Here is a 24,923-nt window from a genome sequence, read left to right as displayed (position 1 = left end):
TGAATGGATCTCACCCATAGTCGTTACTACAAAGAAAGACGCAGGATTACGCCTCTGTGTAGACCTGAGGGAGCCAAATAAGGCAGTAGTCATAGATGGGTTTCCACTACCCCACATGGAGGAACTGTTTACAGAATTGAGGGGCGCAACACTGTTTTCGACATTAGACCTTCAGAGTGCTTATCACCAGGTTACACTACACGAGGACAACCGTAGCTTGACGACATTCATTACTCATGATGGACTGTTTCGCTTTAAGAGAGTGCCGTACGGACTGGCGTCGGCACCCAGCTGCTTCCAACGAATGATGTCAATAATCCTCAAAGGTCTGTCGGGGGTCCAGTGCTATCTCGATGACATCATTGTCACAGGTACATCAGTGGAGGAGCACGACAGGAACCTGACTGTGGTGCTGCGGAGCATAGACAACGCGGGGCTCAAGCTCAACTACTCCAAGTGCCACGTCAGGAAAACAGAGCTGACTTTCCTGGGGCACACAGTGTCAGCAAAGGGACTACAACCTGATGCATCTCACGCTGCTGCTGTGTCTGAGTTACCCCCACCTACAGATCTCATCAGGCTGAGGTCATTCCTGGGGCTCACAGGGTGGTATTCAAAATTCATCCCAGACTACGCCGTTGTCGTGGAGCCGCTGCGAGCGCTGCTCCGAGGGTCAGCAACATTCGACTGGACTCCTGAGGCTCAGCAGTGTTTTGAGGCAGTTAAAGGACTCATAGTTGATAGCCCTGCACTCTCACTCTTTGACCCTGAGCTGCCCACGGTCGTCACTACAGACGCATCGGACTACGGTCTGGGCGCCGTCCTCACCCAGATGCATCCGGACGCTTCAGAAAGGACTGTGGCGTTCGCCTCCCGCACGCTGTCCCAGGCAAAGAGAAAATATTCTACTGTGGAAAAAGAGGCGCTGGGCTGTGTGTGGGCAACGGAAAAGTGGAGGACATACCGGTGGGGAAGACACTTCACACTATGGACAGATCACAGTCCCCTGACCACACTGCTCTCTTCAAAAGGTCAAGGTAGAGCGGGCATGCGCGTAGCCAGGTGGTCCGCTAGGCTAATGTCATTCTGCTATGACATTCAGTACAAGCCCGGCAGAGAAAACGTCACTGCGGACTGCCTGTCCCGTCTCCCACTACCCGGCTCAGAACCTAGCCAGGAGGAGGACTTGAAAGTGGTAGCCATTGTCTCTAATCTCTCAGCTATCACGGCGGCGGAGTTCAAAGCTGCATGCACTGCCTGCCCGGTGCAACTGAAACTACGTGAGATACTCACCTCCAGATGGCCTAAATCCGAAAAGGATCTAGGCCCGGACCTACGGATGTTCTTCAAACTACAGAATGAACTCTCTCTACACGATGACTGTGTCGTGCGAGGCACATATAGACTGCTCGTCCCAGAGAGTCTACAGCCCAAACTGATCTCCCTGGCTCACGACACTCACCAGGGAATCGTGAGGACAAAACAGAGACTCAGAGAAGTATACTGGTGGCCTGGCATGGATGCCCAGGTTGAGTCGGCTATCAAAGCATGCAACACATGCCAGTCACATGACAAGTCAGCAGTCACACGCACCTCTCCACTGCAGCCTGTGCCCTATCCTACTGGGGCTTGGGAGAAACTGGCAATTGACGTGGTGGGGCCCTTTGATAAAGCGCCCCTGGACTGTCGCTTTGCAATCACACTAATAGACTACTACAGTAAGTGGCCTGAGATAGCTTTTGTGCCACAGGTTACATCACGGACTGTGACAATATTCCTATCTACAGTTTTCAGCAGAGAGGGCAATCCGAAAGAGCTCGTCTCTGACAATGGCTCTCAGTTTGTGTCTCAGGAGTTTGAGGCGTTTCTCCAAGACAGGGGCATAGTGCACAGGAAGTCATCTGTGTATTATCCACGGGAAAATGGTGAAATAGAACGCTTTAACTGCAGTTTGAAAGACAGTTTGCAGATGGCCTCGCTGGAAGGCAAGCAATGGAAGGAGTTTACAACAGACTTCTTACAGGCCTACCGGTCTACTCCTCACTCTGCAACACAGCACTCACCAGCAGAACTGTTGCATGGTAGGCCTATGCGCACCAAACTCCATGTGGCAGGATTTCAGATTCCACAAGCCACACCACACTCGTCGGAGGACATAGCCGCCGTAGCTGTGCAACAGGACAGAAGCAAGGCGTACACGGATCAAAGGCGAGGTGCGAAGAGTGTGTCATTCCCATGTGGCTCATACGTTCGGGTTAAGAAACCTGGCATTCTGCCTAAGTGCAAGTTCTCCAAGCCACTCAAGGTGGTGGGACAGAAAGGACCGCACACCTACATGCTGTCTGATGGACGCTGTTGGAATGCTTCCCATCTGGCACCGGTCTCTCTTTGGAGAGGAGAGGGGGACGGCGAGGGGTCGCCTTTGGACGGTGACATTACAGCAGTGCCACCTTCTGACACACACACAGAACCTGTAAGACAGGCCAGGCCGAGACGAGCACCTGTGTGGACTCAGGACTTTGTGATGAGCCACTGAGAAAAGTGTTATGTAATATTGATGTTAGTAATGCTGAAAGGTGAAAGAGTTAACAGTTCTGGTTAATTATAATTGTGGCAGACTTGAATGCTAGTAATGCATAGAATTGAAATATGTATACAAATGTTTATTCTGTTTTTCATAGGCCGGAATAAGAAAGGTAGAGTAAATGTTCTTTTTACTGCTTAGCCTTAATGGACTCTATCTTAGTTATTTAGGTAAGAGTAGCCTACACACTTTGAAATGTTCTTTACTGTTTAGCCTTAAAGGGGAACTATTTTACTATTTCTTTCACTATTTGGGCACTTTTACACAATTCCTGTGAGTCTATGGAACACCTCTGTAAGGTTTTTTTTCAAAAAAAATCATTGTTTTGTATTTCTAAGTACTCAAAAACAGCATTTTCTACCTCAAGATCTTAAGCCGTTTTGAGGCTGGGCTCCAACCACTGTGTGGCCTGGTGCCAACTGCCACATCAACTGCCACATTATTATGCAGCTGAGAAATCTCTGACATCACAGATATGCACATTTTCAGATGACTCAGTTCAGTGAGGGTGAATATTGTGAGGAGAATTGGAAGAATGCGCCAATATGAGAATTAGAGCCATAGATCCTATTAATATAAGTCCACATAGCTAGTAAACAATGCTAAACACTGAAAAAGGCCATTTATAAGATAGTTCCCCTTTAATGGATTCTAAGTTACAGTTATAACCAGCCCTGTAAGTGCTGTCTTATTGAGAAGGATATGTGGTGTCTCCATTAGGCCAGTAGGCAGAGCTCTAACATAGAGTATGTGTTACACCTGGCTGGGGGTGCTCCTGTGTGACACACAAAGAGTGTATGACTGAGCAAGGCAGCTCTTGGTATGGATGTGACTAAAGACTGACGCTAGTACAAAGTGTCCATTCCTCGTTCTTACTACGACATAACACCTATACTTCAGCTAAACTCGCTACCCTTATTATTTCGCCCCCGCGTGATCTGGGCCCATAACCTGTTGACAGAATCTGGCTATGGGGCGACAATAATGTGGTCAAGAGGCATGGTTTCTATCTTTAGCCTTTAGCATGGTTTATTATTCACATGGTAAACAGCACTACATGAGTTCTCCTCTCTCTGAGAGGCAGGTGGGAAAGAGGTAGAGGGGGAGGAGACATCTCTTTAAATACTCGCCACCTGGTGGTAGCATGAGTGGCTCCGCCTAGAGCGCCCTCTAGTGGAAACAGTTATATATGCAGTTAGACAGTTACTTGCAATCCTACATAGAACCTCTAACTTTAACAAAGACCATTATCGTGAGTGTTCTTGGTACAACAATGATTCCGTTTAATTCTGATTCAGCAAGGATGCAATGCCTCATACAATCTTGTATTTTGACCACGTTTCAGTTGGAATAGACCTGTCTCAAACCCTGCCCCTTTTCTTGATCCTCCAATCACAGCTGTCGCTTACCTCTGTAAGCGACAGCTGTGATTGGAGGATCAAGAAAAGAGGGCAGGGTTTTGAGACAGGTCCATTGGTTTACACAGGAAGTGTAATGTGACAGGACTAATTAGCTCAGCAACTAGAAAGCTGTGTTCAGTAGAGCACAAATGTCCACCAGGTGGTGGTCCTGTGTTTGAATGACGCCACGCGCATAAATGTTCCCTCGCGTGTGCACAGACTAAAGACAATGCCTAATTGCCTCTAGGAATGGAATGGAACACATTTCATTCAAAAGTTTTGTGTGAATGTATCTGAGGACATATTTTAACACACCTGACGACCTGAGCTATTGTTATGCAAAGTAGCCAGGTGGGTACTTGGCGCATCAGTCGAGTGCAGCGCATTCCTGTGTGCACGCGCGTGCACATCCATGCATGTGCGTGCGCATGCTTCTGCTCACAGAGCCGGTTGCTCGGCGTGCAACCCCATCCCATGTCCCATGACCTGGAGCTATCTGGTGCATTTGTGTGGAAGTCGTAATTCTTCGAAACGTCCATATATGTGACTGCACACAGCGAAGTCGACCGGAATTTGGCTTGCGGCATTTCGCCTGAGAACCAAAAAAAATTATCACAGTTTGAATGTTTAATAACATGTAAAAAAAATAAAAGCTAACAGTTATAAAGGTAACATAACTTTTTAGTATGATATTGTAATAGTGTAATAGGAATAGTGTGAGAAGATCTGCTTTCATTGGTCTGTTTGCCCCACCACCCTACACTTCAATACTTCTTAAGCCCAACGGGTCCGGTACCGGACCCAAGATTACATCACGCCATAAATCCATCTCTACAGACTGTATGGATTAATGTTGCATTTTTTTTCTCAAACTTAACCAAGAGTAAAGACCCTAACCCTGTGAAAACAGCAGTCATAGTGTATATTTTCAGCAATACGTTTGTTTACCAATAGGTTAAAGTGTTATTAGATTACAAGACATAATATATTCCAACACTTCGATTAAAAATGCCAATTACGATTTGGTCCTATCATCTCCCATGTGATTCAGACATGGCATAACGCACAGAGATCTTGTACCATCAAATGCCAATGGCACCTCGACTCCCCAATATTTCATAGCCAACAATTACTTATTGGGCATAAACCCATTAACAACTCTCAATGGGAGAGTAAAGGAGTCCACACCCTGGGGGATGTTTATGATAAAACCAGCCTTTGCGGGTTTCAAGACTTGAGCGTTTTATGACCTTCCCGGCGCATCCTTTTTCTTTTCTTTACAACTGAGGGCACTCAGGGCACATGGGGTCCCATGGGGTCAGCCACTACATCGACACACTTTTTCAGACTCATCGGAGACAGAACAATTTCAAGGGTCTTCGTTTCAGACTTTTATACACTCTTACTCAAGTCCACATACAAGAACCTCCCCTTAGATACAATTTGGCGGGAAGATATTCCAGAACTGGATCCTGAGTTTGATTGGGGCGATGTCTGGACTAATATTACACTGGCCTCCCGTAACCCCAATCACCAACAAATACACTTTAAACAAAAATTCTAGAGACAAGCAATGACAAATAATTGTGATAGAAACAGTCACCCATTCTTTAAAATATTTGTTTTAATAAAGCAAATAAAACTGCCGGGATAACTGGCAACAAGTCACATGTGCATGTGCAAGAAGTGCAAAATGCCACTCTCCCTCCTTTAAAAAACAAAACAATATTTTTTTTAAAATAAAGATGAATAGTATCCCACGGCTAGAGAAGACACAGGCATTTGACCCCTGATCCCTGGCTCACAGGCAGTTCTACACAGCACTGAGTACTGAGCGACTGAAGCAAGCTAAAGTAAAATTAAAGAAAATACAGTACAAACATAGAGAGAGAGGTGGGGGTCACCTGTAACAGAGCACATTGATCTTTGGTCGGTACATGTTAAGAAAGCCTTCTTGAAAATCGAACTCAAGTAAATTGAGAGCAAAAAAAGACCAACAGAAGCTTGTGTCTCACAATCTCAACGGTGAATAAATGTCAAAAGTAAAGATAAAAATGACAAAAAAATACACTTTTTGTCATTTTCCCCCCATGAATTCCTGACGACAATAGAAATTGGGAACCTAATGTGATTCAAGACTAAACATTCAAAGCCAACTCAGAAGCACCCAGACTGCCCAGGACAACGACACATAATACATAAAAAAGAAATGCAAATCATACATCAGTAAACATCAGTCATGTCAAAGCAGTCTCAGAATGGTTCTATGTTTCTATCTATCTATCACATCCTCTTTAAATTGAAAAAAAAAAGTTTCATAATAACTGTTTACTGCTATTCCAGAACCTTCGAGCCACAACACTATGTATAGACATAATACTGCACTACACACCTTTCGATTGTCATCACCATTCCTTCAGAGCGGGAACGTGCTCTTCATACATCACAAGTGTTTGGTGACATTTCAAATGCCAAGGAAGGACTTTGACCGCGTGGCACCTTCGAATTGACAAAGTTACCAAGAGAACAGATGGGTTTGCTGGGGCAACCCGCCAACCCTCCGCTGCTATTCACTTGGCGCACCGGCCTAAAAATAGCAGCAGAGAAGATATGGAGCCAGAAGCAGATTCTGGAAATGGGCAGAATTGATCAGCTCTTGGGGACAGGTTCCTCTGCCAACTAAAGCCCCCCCCCCCCCCCTCAACGTGTGTGAAATGTGAAGACCCCCCTGGCTTTGATAAGCTACAGTATACTGTACGTGTACTGTGTAGTGAGGAGACGTGCTGCTGAGGGAAACGTCAGAAAACATGACCGAAAGTGCTACAGTACATGCCCCCGGCATACACTAACACCTCGCCACTTGTGTGCTTGAAAAGGAACGGATAGTCTTTCACATTCTTGTCTGCAAATACACATGTCATAAACACAAAAATACAGCTGTAACTATGCCCAAACAACACATCCACACACATGCACAAACAACACATCCACACACATGCACAAACAACACATCCACACACATGCACAAACAACACATCCACACACATGCACAAACAACACATCCACACACATGCACAAACAACACACGTGGTAGCACAAACGACACAACCACCCACATGTTTGATATTTTAGGTAGGCTACTGCAGGGAGGGGGAGAGTCGTAGGCTACTGCAGAGAGGGGGAGAGTCGTAGGCTACTGCAGGGAGGGGGAGAGTCGTAGGCTACTGCAGAGAGGGGGAGAGTCGTAGGCTACTGCAGAGAGGAGGATACTGCAGAAAGGGGGAGAGTCGTAGGCTACTGCAGGGAGGAGGATAGTCGTAGGCTACTGCAGAAAGGGGGAGAGTCGTAGGCTACTGCAGGGAGGGGGAGAGTCGTAGGCTACTGCAGGGAGGGGGAGAGTCGTAGGCTACTGCAGGGAGGGGGAGAGTCGTAGGCTACTGCAGGGAGGGGGAGAGTCGTAGGCTACTGCAGGGAGGGGGAGAGTCGTAGGCTACTGCAGAGAGAAGGAGAGTCGTAGGCTACTGCAGAGAGGGGGAGAGTCGTAGGCTACTGCAGAGAGGGGGAGAGTCATAGGCTACTGCAGAGAGAAGGAGAGTCGTAGGCTACTGCAGAGAGGAGAGTCGTAGGCTACTGCAGAGAGGGGGAGAGTCGTAGCCTACTGCAGGGAGGCGGGGGAGGCGTTGTAGGTGTGTCTGTGCAGAGCTGATCAACTCCACCATATCAATTGTTAAAAGGCACAATTAATAACACGAGTCACATCAGTATGTGTACAAAATTCTGGGTCGGTGGGTTTGTACATAAAAAAAAAAAAACAGACAAATAACAACATCATCTTTACATACTCTCTATAATGGGGGGGGGGGGGGGGGGTTGGTTTGCATATAAAATGTACATTCTAGATCATGCAGTAGCACCATGGTTTCTTGAGGTCCCTTTGCATCTCAAGACTGTTCTTCTACTTCCTCTTGCCACAGAATTTGCCCTGGCATCCAGGAACGACGCCGCCTGGAGGAGAAACCACAGAGGAAGATAATTGGAATCCTGTACATTTTCATTCAGGCCTTGTAAAGCCTGTGCGCCTTGTGCATCTGCTCCTTGAAATGTTGGGAGGGACTGTTTTGGTTCCGCAAAATACCTTGAAGGCCCCATAAACGGCACTTGTGTTTCCACGGTTTGACACAGAACAATAACAGCAAAATGGCAACGATAATGGGTGCGTTAAGTAACTGAGCGGCTCAGCTTCGCTCAGAGGGGAAAACACACTTGACGGGTTACTCAGTTCCGCTCACTCTGAGCCGCTCAAGAGCGTTGCTGTGCACTTTCTGACTTGGCTCAGTATACGGAAGAAATGGTTCCTACATTTTAGAATCAAGAATCAAGAGGTTTATTTGTCACATACATACCAGGGCATACAGTGAAATGCGGGTGGCCATGCCCGCATCGATTGTGCAATAATACAATAATAAAATAGACATAGAAGAAAACAGGTAAGACATAAGATGTGCATGATAAAAATAGACATGCTAAATTCCTGAGGCACTGGTCCTATGTACACTACTATACAATATACAAGCCCATGTCACCCCACTTCTCAGGGACCTGCACTGGCTCCCCATTGCCGCACGAATCCGCTTCAAGGGCCTCGACCTGGCATATCATGCGGCGAAGGGAACGGCTCCCGCCTACCTCCGGTAAATGGTCTCTAACTACACACCCTCAAGACCCCTACGCTCTGCATCTTCTGGCCGCCTCAGACCTACTCCTATCCGAGCTCCGGTGGAACGAACTTCCCACCACAGTTAGGACAGCTGAAACCCGTTCAATCTTTCGCCGTCGACTAAAGACGCACTTCTTCAATCATTATCTAATTTATTTTTAATTTTTTTTTTAACTCTAACCCCAACTAACCTTACTGTCATGCACTTGTCCTAATATACTTACTAACCTACACTTTAGCACTCAACACTTTGATGAACATTGTTACTCAGCTGATAGAGTTGACTTTTGATAAAAGCGTCAGCTAAATGACAATGTAAATGTGATGTGTGTACATTTTGGGGGGCACTCCTTGTGAGACAGAAACCCTGGTGTAATAATCCTTCATACCTCTGTAACCTGCTCCTCCTCCTCCTCCAAGGCCCCCCAGGAAGCTCTGCAGTGGTCCATATTTGGCTGCTTTGGCTGGAAAAACAAGCCAAAAAGAAAACAAGACAAAAGAAAACATTTACTAGCATAGCAAGTCATGTTGATTTGATCATTTCCTTTTCTTGGGGAGTTCAACACAAGGTTTTAATTCCTATATCTTGCATCAAGGAGGTATTATATGCACATGTAAAAACTTGACTTCAGAACTGAACCAACTGAACTGGTCTTTCAGGCATGTCTGATGAACCACTAAATCAACTAACACTGGTAGAATCTGTAATTCCTTGAAAGCAGTAACCTCTAGGCAAAAGACCCATGCTTGGTATTGTACTTTGTTTTGGTCTGATGTGTGGGTTGGAGTTTAGTAACTTATTATATAGTGAATTTCTCCAGATGTCTCTTGGCAAAGCCTGAGTTGTGGCCAGCAGCCTATCCTCACTCAACTCCAACGAACGCACACATCAGACCATAACAAAAAAAAGATGCAATACCAAGCAGGGCTCTTACACTGAATTTATACGGTGAAACTTTCATGTGACTTTAGCTGCTTGAAACATATCTGAAACTTGCATTTGAGTTGCATAGTGTAAAGCCCTGTGCAGCGCAATTGAAACTTCAATCAAATCAGCCAATCAAAATGCCCATAACGTGCCAGTTGATGATAACATTTTCAATCTATTAATCAATCAAAGCGGGGAACATAGAACCCGGGGAACATAGGACCCGGGGAACATAGGGATGATCCCTATTCACATTAACTCTTGAGTAGCCAGTCTTTCACCCACACTCATAGGTCAGGTTTTTCCCTCTAGCATATCAACAAGCATTAGTGCACTGATAGCTGACTATGGAGCAGCTTCAGTACTTTGTACCTAGTAATAAAAGATGACTGAAATCATTTGTCTTTGACAGTAATGATACTGTCACAACATTACATAACTTTTTGCATCAGCTGATCTAGCTAGTTAGCAGGCAGCTGATGTTGTGCACTTGGTATCAACTGTTATGAACTTTCACTGCTGTGATTTGATTTCTGAATGTAATGCTATTCTGTTTGACAAATAGCTTAGTCTTTAATCAAGATTGACTTAGAAAATAACTCGAACTTGGAGAGGCAGTATTTATTTAGTTTGACATAATCACAACGTATCATCAGCATGGCCACTTGGGTAAACATACCTGCTCTCACAAAATAAAACATGAAAAAGTTATTGATTTAGGGACAGTGAGATAGATGTCTGACCAGCAAGCCAGCCTTGTTGTCAGATTATATTTACTGTTTGTTAATCAACGTTATTGAGAGAAAGGCTTGCTAGCATAAAGTTAGCTGTAGGCACATTTTCACTGGTACCAGTCAAGTGACAAGTGGTTGTCAAGCTGTTTTTATGTGGCGAAGCCAATGATGCGCTTATTCCACATAATTGCAGCTTGCGGGCCAAATATAAACTGTTGACTCACAGACTCATCAGGCAGCTTTACTCCTGCAGGCTGGAGTAAAAATAATACCAATGTAGCCGCTAATATGTAATAAACGATTATATTCAGTGTGTTGCATGCAACTTTGATAATTTTCTAATTGATTTGTGTAATTGTCTAGTTGCATGGAAATTATGTTTCATGCAATTTAAAACCAGTCTTACCTAAAGGTAGCTGTTTGACTGCATTACAGATTCTACCTTTAAGTAGAAAGGAAAACTGTCTGTATTAGATACATCGTTTCTCAAGCAGACACACTATAGTTTTGTCTTACATCCTTGTAGTGGGAACGCCAGGTTTTCTTTATGGCAATAGTTCTCTGTGTGAAGGGGGGAATCTACCCATCAACAAGTGCCCATCTCAATGGATATACAAGTGACATGATATGACTCTTAAATAAAAACAAAACAAACAAGCTTACAGTAACTATGGCCAGCCAGCCAGCCAGCCAGCCAGCCAGCCAGCCAGCCAGCCAGCCAGCCAGCCAGCCAGCTCCTAGTGAGTCAGTCAATTATATGCTGAAGACAGGCGGCCCAATTGATATTCATTCCACTGGCCACAAGTGCTGTAAATCAATACTGTTAACGAATAATTCCCGCCAATTAGAGATGTATCTATTGATTAAGGACACAGGTACAACATGCATGTGTACAACAGGGGCCACACAAGGGGCAGGTTTGTGTGTAATGTTTGTGTGTGTGTGTGTGTGTGTGTGTGTGTGTGTGTGTGTGTGTGCATGCGTGCATGCGTGCATGTGTGTGTGTGTGTGTCAGTGAATACAGTATCCCATGCTGCTGTATTAGACGTTACATTTCTCTTTTTTTTATCGACTTTTTCTCCCATTTTCAATTTTTTCTCCCATCCCAATTTCGTATCATCCAATTCAACCCTCCCCTGTCTCGAACGCTGTTTCTTGCCTCCCACAAGCCGGCTGCAATGTGGACGAAGCCATACATAGCACGAGTCCCCTCCGATACTCGAGGTAGCAGCCGTCGCATCTTTTCACCTGCGCGGCGCCATCTTTCAGCGTCAGGGGTCTGCGCTTTGGAGGGGCGCCGCCCCCATCGCTTCTTGATTCTACTGTGCAGGCGCACCAACCGACCTGTAGGAGTCGCTGTCCACAAAGTCCGATCCCCACCCCTCAGTTTTCCCTCCCCCTAATACTGCCAATTGTATTAGTACGGTCGACCAGCCAAACTGAAAACAATGTGGAGAGCTGGGCTCGAACCCAGCTTCTCCAGCATTGGTGGTGAGTGCCTTGCCCACTGCACCACCTAGCCGCCCTAGACGTTACATTTCAAAGTACTGTAGGTAAATCTCATGAGGAATTGGTGAAGCCAGAATAAGCTCAATTAGCTTCTTCTTAGCTTGTGAAATTATTTGTACACGTATGCAATCTTATTATCGGATGTTAAATTCTGATATCACATGAAATGTATATGCTTTGGATAATATTATCCAATCATATTATATTATTGTGACATACCTGGGTATGTGGGTTGGTCATTACCATTATTACTGTATTTATGACACCTTCTGAACATCAGGTTAGTATATTTAATGTGTTATGTTTTGTATATGATGTGTGTGTGTGTGAACATGAGAGTTAATGCTGTCTCTTCTCTCCCTGTCAGGTGCTGCCCATCCCTACTGAAGAGTGCTGATTGCCTAATGAATAACAGCTGATGGCAGTCACATCAAGAGGGATGGGTAGCCAAATACCTGACAGCACACACACGTCTCTGCGCCTCATTCTGTCAATTGCTAGCGACTAGAGAAGAGTGAGGTTGCCATTGTTAACCACGGTTGTGATTATATATATATATATTGTTGACCTATGTGCTACTTCTCTAGCTGGGTGAGTGTCCTCTTGTTGGCCTTTGTGCCTGTTCCCACTGAGTGTGGACTGATACTTCACTGCCCTTTTCGCTGTTGTTTCATTCAAGTAGAGCTGTATATATATATTGGTAGGCTGTATGCCATTGCCATTTTGCGTGGACTTGTACCTTTGGTACGTTTTAGCGTCGGTGGACGCTAATTTAGTTTATTTATTTATATTTTCCCTTGTTTGTTCTCCCCTTACCCTTTTCCTTTGTGTGTGTTGTGGGTTGAAATCCCCACTGACAACATCCCTTTTCCCTTTGGGAAAAGGCCGTAGGTTGGAAGCCCCACATGATAATAAACATACTTTACCATTTGAAAAACGTCTTTGTTTACTATCTGCCTACCCGGGACTGTTTTGAAAAGCATTTTTCTACTGAGGGGGTTGTTTCTGCTCATGTACCGCCTGCCCAGTTAACTATCCTATATGGTCGTTAGACCTCTGTACATGACAATTATATGGTGACATTTGGAGAAAAACGCAATTAAGTTAGCGTCAGGAGGGCAGAGGTGAGAGGAATAGGCTAAAGGAGGTGGGTTTTAATTAGTGAGACCATATGTTGGCCTGAGCACAATCTCCCAAGGTCCATGTGGTACATTTATATCCACTTTACCCCAATTAGTATTTTTTAAATCCCACTATGTTTCTACATACTACAGAGAAATTAAATGTAACTAACGGGCCACAATGTGCTGTAGAGAGAGAGAGAGAGAGAGAGAGAGAGAGAGAGAGAGAGAGAGAGAGAGAGAGAGAGAGAGAGAGAGAGAGAGAGGGGGGGGGGGGCAATGTCCCTTTTCTTTAAAGTCAGGCTAATGACTGTGAGTCGCGTGAACACTTTCGGCAACCAACATGTACTTCCGCGTTTCTGATTGGTTGGTTGCCGAAAGTGTTCACGCAGACAGGACCCCACTGACTTTGCATTGGTATGTGGCTAACATATAGCTAGTATGAGGAACAGCATGGCTGGATTGCACTGAGAAAAGACTCTACCGATCGACAACATCATTGGAATGGTAGGTAATTTTTTTTTATTAAATAATAATAATAATAATAATAATAATAATAATAATAATAATAATAATAATAATAATAATAATAATAATAATAATAATAATAATAATAATAATAATAAAATAGGGCTCTAGGATTCCAAAAATCTGAACTATTCCTTTAAAACCAGAGTTATCTAAGAAATCTGCCACGCATTTCTTGAAATAATCCCATGGGCGATAATCCTCCATGTTCAGGAGAATGCAGATTATGAAGAGACACACTCAATATGCTGGTATACTGCCTTCCCATCTGCAGTGAGGATTGATTGATTGATTGAAAACGTTATTAACAGATTGCAGAATGGGTACAGTACAGTACAGTACAGCTCAATACATACAATTGTTAAGGGGATGCAGACCAGAGAAAGACTTTCGTCTTGTTTACATCAGGGTCCCCCATTTTCAATTCATCATAGGAGACATGCACAGTGCACTAAACTAAACCACCCCTCTGTGTACTAATCTCATCCCAATAATCTGACATGTTGCCACATCCTCACAAACTAGAGATGTCATGAGATGGAGTGGGATGTGAGATGAGGTGAAACAGGGGAGATATATTACACTGAAATGTTACTCAAGTGTTATTACTTTAGTTACATTTTACTTTATAGGTTGGAGTAGGTTTGTTATTACTGTAGGTTTTGTGTTTGTTCCAAAATGGTCCCTCGTGTGCTCTATCATATATTCACATTCAATCGAACTTTGTTGTATTGATTATTGAACCAAAAGGGTTAACACCACCCAAACTTTAAGAATTTCATGGCCTAGGAAAGTTCTGTCAATATTTGTGAACATGAGCTCTCCCAAAGCCGCAAGCCAGAGAAGTTAGTCTCAAACTTGTGATGTCATCAGGTATAAAGTCTAGTGATGCTCCATTGACGATGAATGGGAGACCGATAAAATTGTAATTATTTTACACTGAAATGAGTTTACTCAGAGCATGGTCTGTATCTTTTGTCCCATCTCTCTCCCAGTTCACTGTTTTGGAGCAGCTTCAGATTTAACACCTGATGACTCTCACAAATGTGAGAGAAAAAAATTTGGACCACTACTTAGACCAGTAACATGTAAGAATTAATGTTAATTGACCTGCCTGGTAAAATAAAGGTAAAATAAAAAATACAATTAAGCAAAAAGGGAGGAAAAACATAAAATATGGAGCTGCATCAGATGGACCGAGATCTGTCTTTTTAGTGTGCCAACTAATGTATAAAACGTATACTAAAGTAAAAGTAGGAGTAAATATAAAAGAAGTAGAAGTAAAAATACAAACTCAAAAAGTTGCTCCCTCCTGAGAAAGTTATGGGTTAACCAGATAATAACTTTGCTGTGTGTAAGGTTTGGGGTGAGCGTGTTCTGTTACCTTGTTGAGGAGTCAGAGGGGCAGGTACATATCCTCCTCCTGTAGAGTAACACACACACATAGAAACATTATGAGACAGGGAAACACTAGCAGGTCTACAGGGAAACACTAGCAGGTCTACAGGGAAACACTAGCAGGTCTACAGGGAAACACTAGCAGGTCTACAGGGAAACACTAGCAGGTCTACAGGGAAACACTAGCAGGTCTACAGGGAAACACTAGTAGGTCTACAGGGAAACACTAGCAGGTCTACAGGGAAACACTAGTAGGTCTACAGGGAAACACTAGCAGGTCTACAGGGAAACACTAGCAGGTCTACAGGGAAACACTAGCAGGTCTACAGGGAAACACTAGCAGGTCTACAGGGAAACACTAGCAGGTCTACAGGGAAACACTAGCAGGTCTACAGGGAAACACTAGCAGGTCTACAGGGAAACACTAGTAGGTCTACAGGGAAACACTAGCAGGTCTACAGGGAAACACTAGCAAGTCTACAGGGAAACACTAGCAGGTCTACGGGGAAACACTAGCAAGTCTACAGGGAAACACTAGCAGGTCTACAGGGAAACACTAGCAGGTCTACAGGGAAACACTAGCAGGTCTACAGGGAAACACTAGTAGGTCTACAGGGAAACACTAGCAGGTCTACAGGGAAACACTAGTAGGTCTACAGAGAAACACTAGCAGGTCTACAGGGAAACACTAGCAGGTCTACAGGGAAACTAACCCCCATCCTTCTAAGCAGCTCATACTAACCCCTCTCCTTCTGACTGGCCCATCCCCCAGCCTGTTTTATTCTCTTTCTCCGCTCTGTGATAAATGGTGCCGTTCTGTTTCTTCTTTAGGCAGTGATTTATGGAATAATGTACAATTCCCCTGATAGAGAGCCTTGGTCTCCAGAGATGGCCAGAGGAACACTGAGTCCTGAGGGGATGGCATTATTGTGTCACACAGCGATTTAGGTCAGTTGAGGGGAATAGCCTCATCTATAAGTCCACAAATTCCATTACATTTGATTAATTAACCCTTTCACTGCCGCACTACCAAGCGGTTAACCCTTTCACTGCGACAATACACAGAAGGTTAACCCTTTCACTGCCACACGACAGCCGGTTAACCCTTTCATTGCCACACGACAGAAGGTTATCCCTTTACTATCACACAACCGACGGCGACCGTAGGCCAAGGTAATATGTTCCTTGAGTTTACAAACATAAACACACACACAAAGATTGTTACCTGGGTAGGCCTGCTGCTGATAGGCCTGCTGTGGGTAGGCCTGCTGTGGGTAGGCCTGCTGTGGGTAGCCGCCTCCATACCCTGGAGCTACACCTTGACCTGCACCTGATAATACACAATTAACACACACACTCAATGAACGATGGGGTGGGAATCAATAGAGGGATAATTAAAAAGGATCTGTACATTTGAGTCACAAAATCGACCAAATACAACCAACAGAATGCAAGCAGAAAGATCACTGCAACACAGGTCATTATAGCACAATGTCTTGTTCAGCTGTCTTGTCTGTCTGTCTGTCTGTCTGTCTGTCTGTCTGTCTGTCTGTCTGTCTGTCTGTCTGTCTGTCTGTCTGTCTGTCTGTCTGTCTGTCTGTCTGTCTGTCTGTCTGTCTGTCTGTCTGTCTGTCTGTCTGTCTGTCTGTCTGTCTGTCTGTCTGTCTGTCTGTCTGTCTGTCTGTCTGTCTGTCTGTCTGTCTGTCTGTCTGTCTGTCTGTCTGTCTGTCTGTCTGTCTGTCTGTCTGTCTGTCTGTCTGTCTGTCTGTCTGTCTGTCTGTCTGTCTGTCTGTCTGTCTGTCTGTCTGTCTGTCTGTCTGTCTGTCTGTCTGTCTGTCTGTCTGTCTGTCTGTCTGTCTGTCTGTCTGTCTGTCTGTCTGTCTGTCTGTCTGTCTGTCTGTCTGTCTGTCTGTCTGTCTGTCTGTCTGTCTGTCTGTCTGTCTGTCTGTCTGTCTGTCTGTCTGTCTGTCTGTCTGTCTGTCTGTCTGTCTGTCTGTCTGTCTGTCTGTCTGTCTGTCTGTCTGTCTGTCTGTCTGTCTGTCTGTCTGTCTGTCTGTCTGTCTGTCTGTCTGTCTGTCTGTCTGTCTGTCTGTCTGTCTGTCTGTCTGTCTGTCTGTCTGTCTGTCTGTCTGTCTGTCTGTCTGTCTGTCTGTCTGTCTGTCTGTCTGTCTGTCTGTCTGTCTGTCTGTCTGTCTGTCTGTCTGTCTGTCTGTCTGTCTGTCTGTCTGTCTGTCTGTCTGTCTGTCTGTCTGTCTGTCTGTCTGTCTGTCTGTCTGTCTGTCTGTCTGTCTGTCTGTCTGTCTGTCTGTCTGTCTGTCTGTCTGTCTGTCTGTCTGTCTGTCTGTCTGTCTGTCTGTCTGTCTGTCTGTCTGTCTGTCTGTCTGTCTGTCTGTCTGTCTGTCTGTCTGTCTGTCTGTCTGTCTGTCTGTCTGTCTGTCTGTCTGTCTGTCTGTCTGTCTGTCTGTCTGTCTGTCTGTCTGTCTGTCTGTCTGTCTGTCTGTCTGTCTGTCTGTCTGTCTGTCTGTCTGTCTGTCTGTCTGTCTGTCTGTCTGTCTGTCTGTCTGTCTGTCTGTCTGTCTGTCTGTCTGTCTGTCTGTCTGTCTGTCTGTCTGTCTGTCTGTCTGTCTGTCTGTCTGTCTGTCTGTCTGTCTGTCTGTCTGTCTGTCTGTCTGTCTGTCTGTCTGTCTGTCTGTCTGTCTGTCTGTCTGTCTGTCTGTCTGTCTGTCTGTCTGTCTGTCTGTCTGTCTGTCTGTCTGTCTGTCTGTCTGTCTGTCTGTCTGTCTGTCTGTCTGTCTGTCTGTCTGTCTGTCTGTCTGTCTGTCTGTCTGTCTGTCTGTCTGTCTGTCTGTCTGTCTGTCTGTCTGTCTGTCTGTCTGTCTGTCTGTCTGTCTGTCTGTCTGTCTGTCTGTCTGTCTGTCTGTCTGTCTGTCTGTCTGTCTGTCTGTCTGTCTGTCTGTCTGTCTGTCTGTCTGTCTGTCTGTCTGTCTGTCTGTCTGTCTGTCTGTCTGTCTGTCTGTCTGTCTGTCTGTCTGTCTGTCTGTCTGTCTGTCTGTCTGTCTGTCTGTCTGTCTGTCTGTCTGTCTGTCTGTCTGTCTGTCTGTCTGTCTGTCTGTCTGTCTGTCTGTCTGTCTGTCTGTCTGTCTGTCTGTCTGTCTGTCTGTCTGTCTGTCTGTCTGTCTGTCTGTCTGTCTGTCTGTCTGTCTGTCTGTCTGTCTGTCTGTCTGTCTGTCTGTCTGTCTGTCTGTCTGTCTGTCTGTCTGTCTGTCTGTCTGTCTGTCTGTCTGTCTGTCTGTCTGTCTGTCTGTCTGTCTGTCTGTCTGTCTGTCTGTCTGTCTGTCTGTCTGTCTGTCTGTCTGTCTGTCTGTCTGTCTGTCTGTCTGTCTGTCTGTCTGTCTGTCTGTCTGTCTGTCTGTCTGTCTGTCTGTCTGTCTGTCTGTCTGTCTGTCTGTCTGTCTGTCTGTCTGTCTGTCTGTCTGTCTGTCTGTCTGTCTGTCTGTCTGTCTGTCTGTCTGTCTGTCTGTCTGTCTGTCTGTCTGTCTGTCTGTCTGTCTGTCTGTCTGTCTGTCTGTCTGTCTGTCTGTCTGTCTGTCTGTCTGTCTGTCTGTCTGTCTGTCTGTCTGTCTGTCTGTCTGTCTGTCTGTCTGTCTGTCTGTCTGTCTGTCTGTCTGTCTGTCTGTCTGTCTGTCTGTCTGTCTGTCTGTCTGTCTGTCTGTCTGTCTGTCTGTCTGTCTGTCTGTCTGGCTGGCTGGCTGGCTGGCTGGCTGGCTGGCTGGCTGGCTGGCTGGCTGGCTGGCTGGCTGGCTGGCTGGCTGGCTGGCTGGCTGGCTGGCTGGCTGGCTGGCTGGCTGGCTGGCTGGCTGGCTGGCTGGCTGGCTGGCTGGCTGGCTGGCTGGCTGGCTGGCTGGCTGGCTGCCTTTCTGTCTATCTATCTACCTATACTCACCTGTCGGGCTGGCTGGCTGGCTGTCAGTCTATCTATCTACCTATACTCACCTGTCTGTCTGGCTGTCTGTCTGTCTGTCCCATCCATCATTATAAAATAAATATCCCTCAAATACCTCTAAATGTTACAACTTTATGATAATACAATAATAACAACATTAACAACAATCATGACCCATGCACGCCACATTCTGTAAGTGAAGGGTGGTCTAACAATGGATCTCTTGGTTTTTGGGGGGGAAAGAAACGCCTCTTCATGCACGTGGGGGAAAGTTAGGCCGTCTGGGTGACGCCTAACACTGGCGGTGTGACTAGGGGGGGGGGGGTACTATCTATCTATTTCTGACCAATGGGAGGAGGATTAGGATGACTAGCTTGTATCCATGGGGCTGAGAATAGAGGAGGCTATGGGAGAGCTGGAGCTGTGTGATAACACTCATCCTTAACCAAGAGAGAGAGAGAGGGGGGGGGGGGATGAGAGAGAGAGAAAGAGAGAGGGATGAGAGAGAGGGAGAGAGAGAGAAAGAAAGAAAGAGGGGGAGGTAGGAGAGGGGGGATGAGAGAGATGGGGGGATATAAAGAGAGGGAGGAGAGAGAGAAAGAGAGAGAGGGAGGAGAGAGAGAGAAAGGAGAGGGAGCGGCACTTGACTCTGAATAGCGATTGATAAGAAGCAGGATTTACAGTATAAGGCGTGCAGAGGGTTAAAGACGGTGAACCTCACATTCAGTCTGATGGACACTATTGAGAGAAAACGGGTGTTCTGGGGGTGTTTTTCAATGTAGGTGATGTATAGATTGGGGGGAGATGACCACAGCTAAAAGGGGCCGGGTCAGGGAGGTCGAAATGAGCAGGAGGTGGTTCAGAGCGAGCAGGAGTCACTGAATAGCAGCACACTGCCAGCGAGAGAATGTTTTGAATTCCGATCCAGACTACAATCTGACTAGAGACTCTCTCCTCTCATCACGGAGAGGGGGGGAGGAGGAATGACACATCATCATTAGCTTCAGCTAACGCGAGGAGGGTTTAGGCTAAAGACCAGGCCTGACCACCATTGGACTGAATAGCAGGAGGACGATAGACTGAACACACCGAAAGATCATTAGAATAGACTTTTCAAGGACAATACAATCTGTTAACATCTGAGCTGAGGCTTCTGTTTATCAAATAAACAACGCTTCTCCTTGTAAGGTATTACGCTGTGTCAAAGTGTCGAATTCTTACGAAGGTGGAGAATTATTATGGTTTGCGGATTGCACTAACGGGGAGAGATAAGGTTTGAATCAGCCAGTATATGAGACGTCAGGATCATTAAAATTACACAACGCAGAGGAATTGGATGGAGAGAGGATAACACAAGAAGACGTGATACTGGCCAGATTGATCAGAATCTAACACTATACTGTCTGTCACGGCTGTATAGTACTACAGTACATGTATATAAACTATACTGTCTGTCACACTGCTACACATAGTACTACATTTATAGAATATATACTGCATGTCACACTGTTGTACATAGTACTACATGTATGAAACTATACTGTATGTCACACTGTTGATATGTTTGATGTATATAGTACTAAATGTATGAATATATTAGTGACACATATAGTCGACTGTCTAATGTTTGATGTGCATAGTACTACATGTATGTAAAGATATATATTGCTCAGTTGAGAGGGGATGGGAGAAATAAGGTACAATATGCTAGAACCTGTAATGTCGTCAAACAATGACCTCTAGGCAAAAAAGCTCATTGCACATTGTTTTGGTCTGCTGTGTGGGTTGGAGTTTAGTAACTATTATACTGTGAACCCAGACCTCTCTAGGCAGAGCCTTAAGTGTGGCCAGAAATAGCAGCCCCTCCTCTATCCTCACTCAACTCCAACCAACACAACAAACCAAAAGAAAAAATGTAAACCAATACCAAAGTGCAATACCAAGTGGGGCTCTTTTGCCTTACCTTGTTTGACGGCATTACAGAGTATACCTTTAAGTCAAAGCTTACCTGGCTGATATATGCCACCTGTTCCAAGATTGCCATAGCCTATGAGACGGTACAAAGAAATATCCAAACATTAGGTTCTATTGATTCATACCAGATACATAAGTACTCCCACCACCATCTCAATCACCTTTGATCAATATCCTGGACCTGACCAGAATCTGTCACCGGGGAAAAGGTGTAGTGAGATTATTTTTGTTGTAGCCAAAAGAGGGCTACAGTAGTATGAGGAACAACATGGATTGTGCTGAGAAAGAACTCTACCGATCAACAACATAATAAGTAGCAAATAGGGCTATGGTTCCAAAAATCACAACTATCCCTAAGTTACTTTCAAATGGAAATTATAATGTTGTGTGTGCTTCAATATTGTAATGTACTGTATGTGTACGTGACAGATCCCACTGTACTTTGTACTCTAGTGACCAAAAAAAGCAGAAGTAAAAGTAAATATACTCAAAAGGGTATTTTACAGTAACTTAAGTAAATGTAATGAATTACTTTCCACTCCTGGTCACGTTAATGTAATCAGCAGATGAAGCACTGCTTTTTATTTTCCATGGAAGATTTGCTGATGTATGTTTTTTCTCCCCAGCGATGCTCTTCAACACATTCACTGGCCACCGTAAATGTCCATGATCCAGTACTATATACCTGTTTGTCATGTATGTCCATATGCCATAAATGTCATGATGTCATATATGTTGTGTATGTCATAAATGTCACTATGAATTGAAAATGGGGGACCCTGATGTAAACAAGACAAACGGCTTTCTCTGGTCTGCATCCCCTTAACAATTGTGTGTATTGAGCCGTACTGTATTGTACCCATTCTGCAATCTGTTAAATACAGTTTTCATTCATTCATTCATTCATTCATTCATTCATTCATTCATTCATTCATTCATTCATTCATTCATTCATTCATTCATTCATTCATTCATTCATTCATTCATTTGTTTATGTGTGTGTGTGTGTGTGTGTGTGTATGTATGTGTGGATGTGGTACGGATATGTAGAAAGACACATTCCCTATTACTTTGTGTAAATTGGATAATAAAGTAATCCTCTTCTTCTGTTAAGAAGATTAAGAAACTCCACAACCTGCTTTAGTTTGTAATCAGTTGTGAGCTTCTCTAATGTGTGTCTTAACATCTGTTTACTAGTAAACACTTTACTCCACACAGTAGTTTACTCCAGGCTCAGAAGACAGGCTTTGTTGTTTGCCACAGTCATTTAACTTCCCCCTGGATCTGTGTTGCCGTTAAGCCCCCCCCCCCCCCCCCCACCCCTTGGGAGACCAGGCTATCTCCAAACCGTCATGCTTTGATGTCGTTACTGTACATGCCGTTGCTGACTACTGTATACTAAAGGCCCTGGCGGTAATCATTACTATCCATGGGGAAACGTTGACTTCCTCCGTTCGTTAAGAAGTCAGTTGGCAAGTTTGAAGTTTATTTATTTTTTAACACAATGGAGCAGTGGTCCCCAAACTACGGCCTGCGGGCCGGATCGCGTCTATATTAAAGCCAGCCCAAGAGTGCTTGCGCATTCGCCTGATTGGCCCCGGTAACGCAATGCAATGCGCATTTTCTTTTTTGCCACTCACTCGCTCACTCATAACTCGCTCACTCATAACGCCATAACGTTATTTCGCGAGCCCAGCTGTCAGAAACTGTACATTGTAACGTTAACACAGCCCAGCTGTCAACTGTACATTGTAACGTTATGTTATTTCGGGCGTTTTATTCATAACGTTATTTCGCGCGACTGTACATTGTAATGTTAACACAGCCCAGCTGTCAACTGTACTTTGTAACGTTATGTTATTTCGGGTATTCATAACGTTATTTCGCGCGACTGTACATTGTAACGTTAACACAGCCCAGCTGTCAACTGTACTTTGTAACGTTATGTTATTTCTGGCGTTTTATTCATAACAAACATTGACGCGATTCCGCCAACACATATGTAATATTAATAGGTTTTGCTATGCATAGAATAACAGAACAGATTGACAGGTGGTGACAAAGCACTGGGCATTTATTTAAAAAGCTGTCAACTGTACTTTGTAACGTTATGTTATTTCGGGCATTCATAACGTTATTTCGCGCGACTGTACATTGTAACGTTAACACAGCCCAGCTGTCAACTGTACTTTGTAACGTTATGTTATTTCTGGGCTGTGTTAACGTTACAATGTACAGTCGCGCGAAATAACGTTATGAATGCCCGAAATAACATAACGTTACAAAGTACAGTTTGACAGCTGGGCTGTGTTAACGTTACAATGTACAGTTTCTGACAGCTGGGCTCGTGAAATAACGTTATGGCGTTATGAGTGAATCTGGTCCTCGTTTGGATAATATGTATTCCATTTCCGCGAGTGAGTGGCAAAAAAGAAAATGCGCATTGCATTGCGTTACCGGGGCCAATCAGGCGAATGCGGATTAAATTAAATTAAATTATCTATTTAATATAGACGCAACCGGATCCGGCCCGCCTCCACATTTGGCCCGGCCCCCTAGAGCCCCGGAGCTTAAAAAATAAATAATAATCATTCTTTTTTTTCTTCTTTTTTTTACGATGGCAGCATCCCCATTGTCTGTGCTGAATGTTTGTTGGTTTTTAGTACTTTTAAACATCCATTTTTAGTAAGTAGTAGTTTTCATCTGATCCTATAATTTTTTCATTCACCGATTTGTGGACTTTTTTTTTAGTGTCCTGAAAGGCGCCTTATAAATAAAATGCATTATTATTATTATTATTATTGTAACTGATGGGTACAATTCCCTGACTGTATTGATAAGTATGGTATCATTAAACCACTACCGCTTGATGTACTTTAACTTCTGGCCATCCAGTACACGATATCTAAGTATGATGAACACTTTCCCACATATGAAATCAGGTCCACACAAATATAACAGTCGAAGGTTTAATATAGCAAAAGGTATATACAACATTCACTTAATTACATTTATGATTTGAATGCACTTGTAAGGCAAATGAGTATTCGTAGGCAAATCAACACTGAATGTCCAATCTCTGGTTACGCAGGAAGCAAGTATACAACCTGGTTCTTTAGGGAAACTATAGCGATGGTACTTAAGGATTATAGCAGGATACTAAAGGGGTCCTGCTGGTTGTAAGTCAGTAAGGGGGGGGGGGTTTGGAGAGCCGTCAGCTGCATCCCATCTGGCCAACGATTCCTGGGGAGAATTCAGGTACAGAAAACAGTGCCAGCAGGATCTTGATCCACAGATGAATACACTTGGGCCCTCTTGTAGACGGTAGCTGTAGGTCCACAACGAAGGAGAAGCGAGGCGGCCTCGGTCTGGGTTGAGCGCCGTCTCACCTGGGCTCCTCTCGGGGGTAATTCCAACACTCACTGGCGTTGGCTGTTATCCGCTCCACAAATCAAAGCACCCAAAGCAAATAGATATTCCATGCCGTATAGGCTCAGCAGTCGTCCGGGTAGGTAATCCAATGTGCAGGTCCACTCGTCCTCGCCCAGAACTCCTCGGATGAAAGCACCACGCGTGGTCTGCCCAGCCTGGTTAAGACTCTAGATAACGCGAGGAACGATGGGGGTGCTGCTCACTTTAGAACTTTAACCGAACGATGCACCATACATAATAGACTATTATTAACTTAATAGAAATACGTCCCACTCGACGGTACAGTGCCAAACTATGACAATTCAGCTATGAATTTACACGAGGTCTCAATGCCTATTCTGGGGCCAAAATAGGCCATACTGCACCACACGTGGGTCGTGGGTGAGGCTTCACGTCTGTTACTAGGTTGGAGGGTAAAGGACTAATGGACTAAAAGAAAGTTCTACTTTACTTGCGCCCTATTTATATGCACGGTGAACAAATAGTACCATTCGTATTTCGGTAGCCGTATTCCTACGCGGAACCGGGGCTAGTTGGGACATGTTCGTCGGCACTATTGAACTTGACTCAAGGGGCCTGTCTGCTGGCGCCAGGTTCTTGTCCAATGAGAGAATGAACTATTATGGGCTGTAGTAGACTAAAGGGATATTCAGTG

At 44.7% G+C, this 24,923-nt stretch overlaps 1 protein-coding gene across 1 annotated transcript in view; it reads right to left on the bottom strand.

Moving 5' to 3' along the window:
• Positions 1-5,588: 5,588 nt before the first annotated feature.
• LOC311223608 (uncharacterized protein) overlaps positions 5,589-24,923 on the bottom strand; it is a gene marked incomplete at its 5' end in the record, with an annotated part of 122,991 nt that continues 103,656 nt past the window's right edge. Inside the window, 5 exons of the mRNA XM_084308383.1 lie at positions 5,589-7,989; positions 9,091-9,165; positions 14,906-14,944; positions 16,145-16,249; positions 20,871-20,909. Coding sequence (XP_084164509.1) covers positions 7,940-7,989; positions 9,091-9,165; positions 14,906-14,944; positions 16,145-16,249; positions 20,871-20,909 — 308 coding nt within the window. The 3' untranslated portion in view covers positions 5,589-7,939. The remainder of the gene's footprint in view (positions 7,990-9,090; positions 9,166-14,905; positions 14,945-16,144; positions 16,250-20,870; positions 20,910-24,923) is intronic.

This window comes from Notolepis coatsorum, assembly GCF_963971535.1.
Source record: "Notolepis coatsorum genome assembly, chromosome: 1".
Lineage (NCBI taxonomy): Eukaryota > Metazoa > Chordata > Actinopteri > Aulopiformes > Paralepididae > Notolepis > Notolepis coatsorum.
The sequence above is the reverse complement of the archived record's forward strand: the minus strand, read 5'-3'. Positions and strand labels throughout refer to the sequence as shown.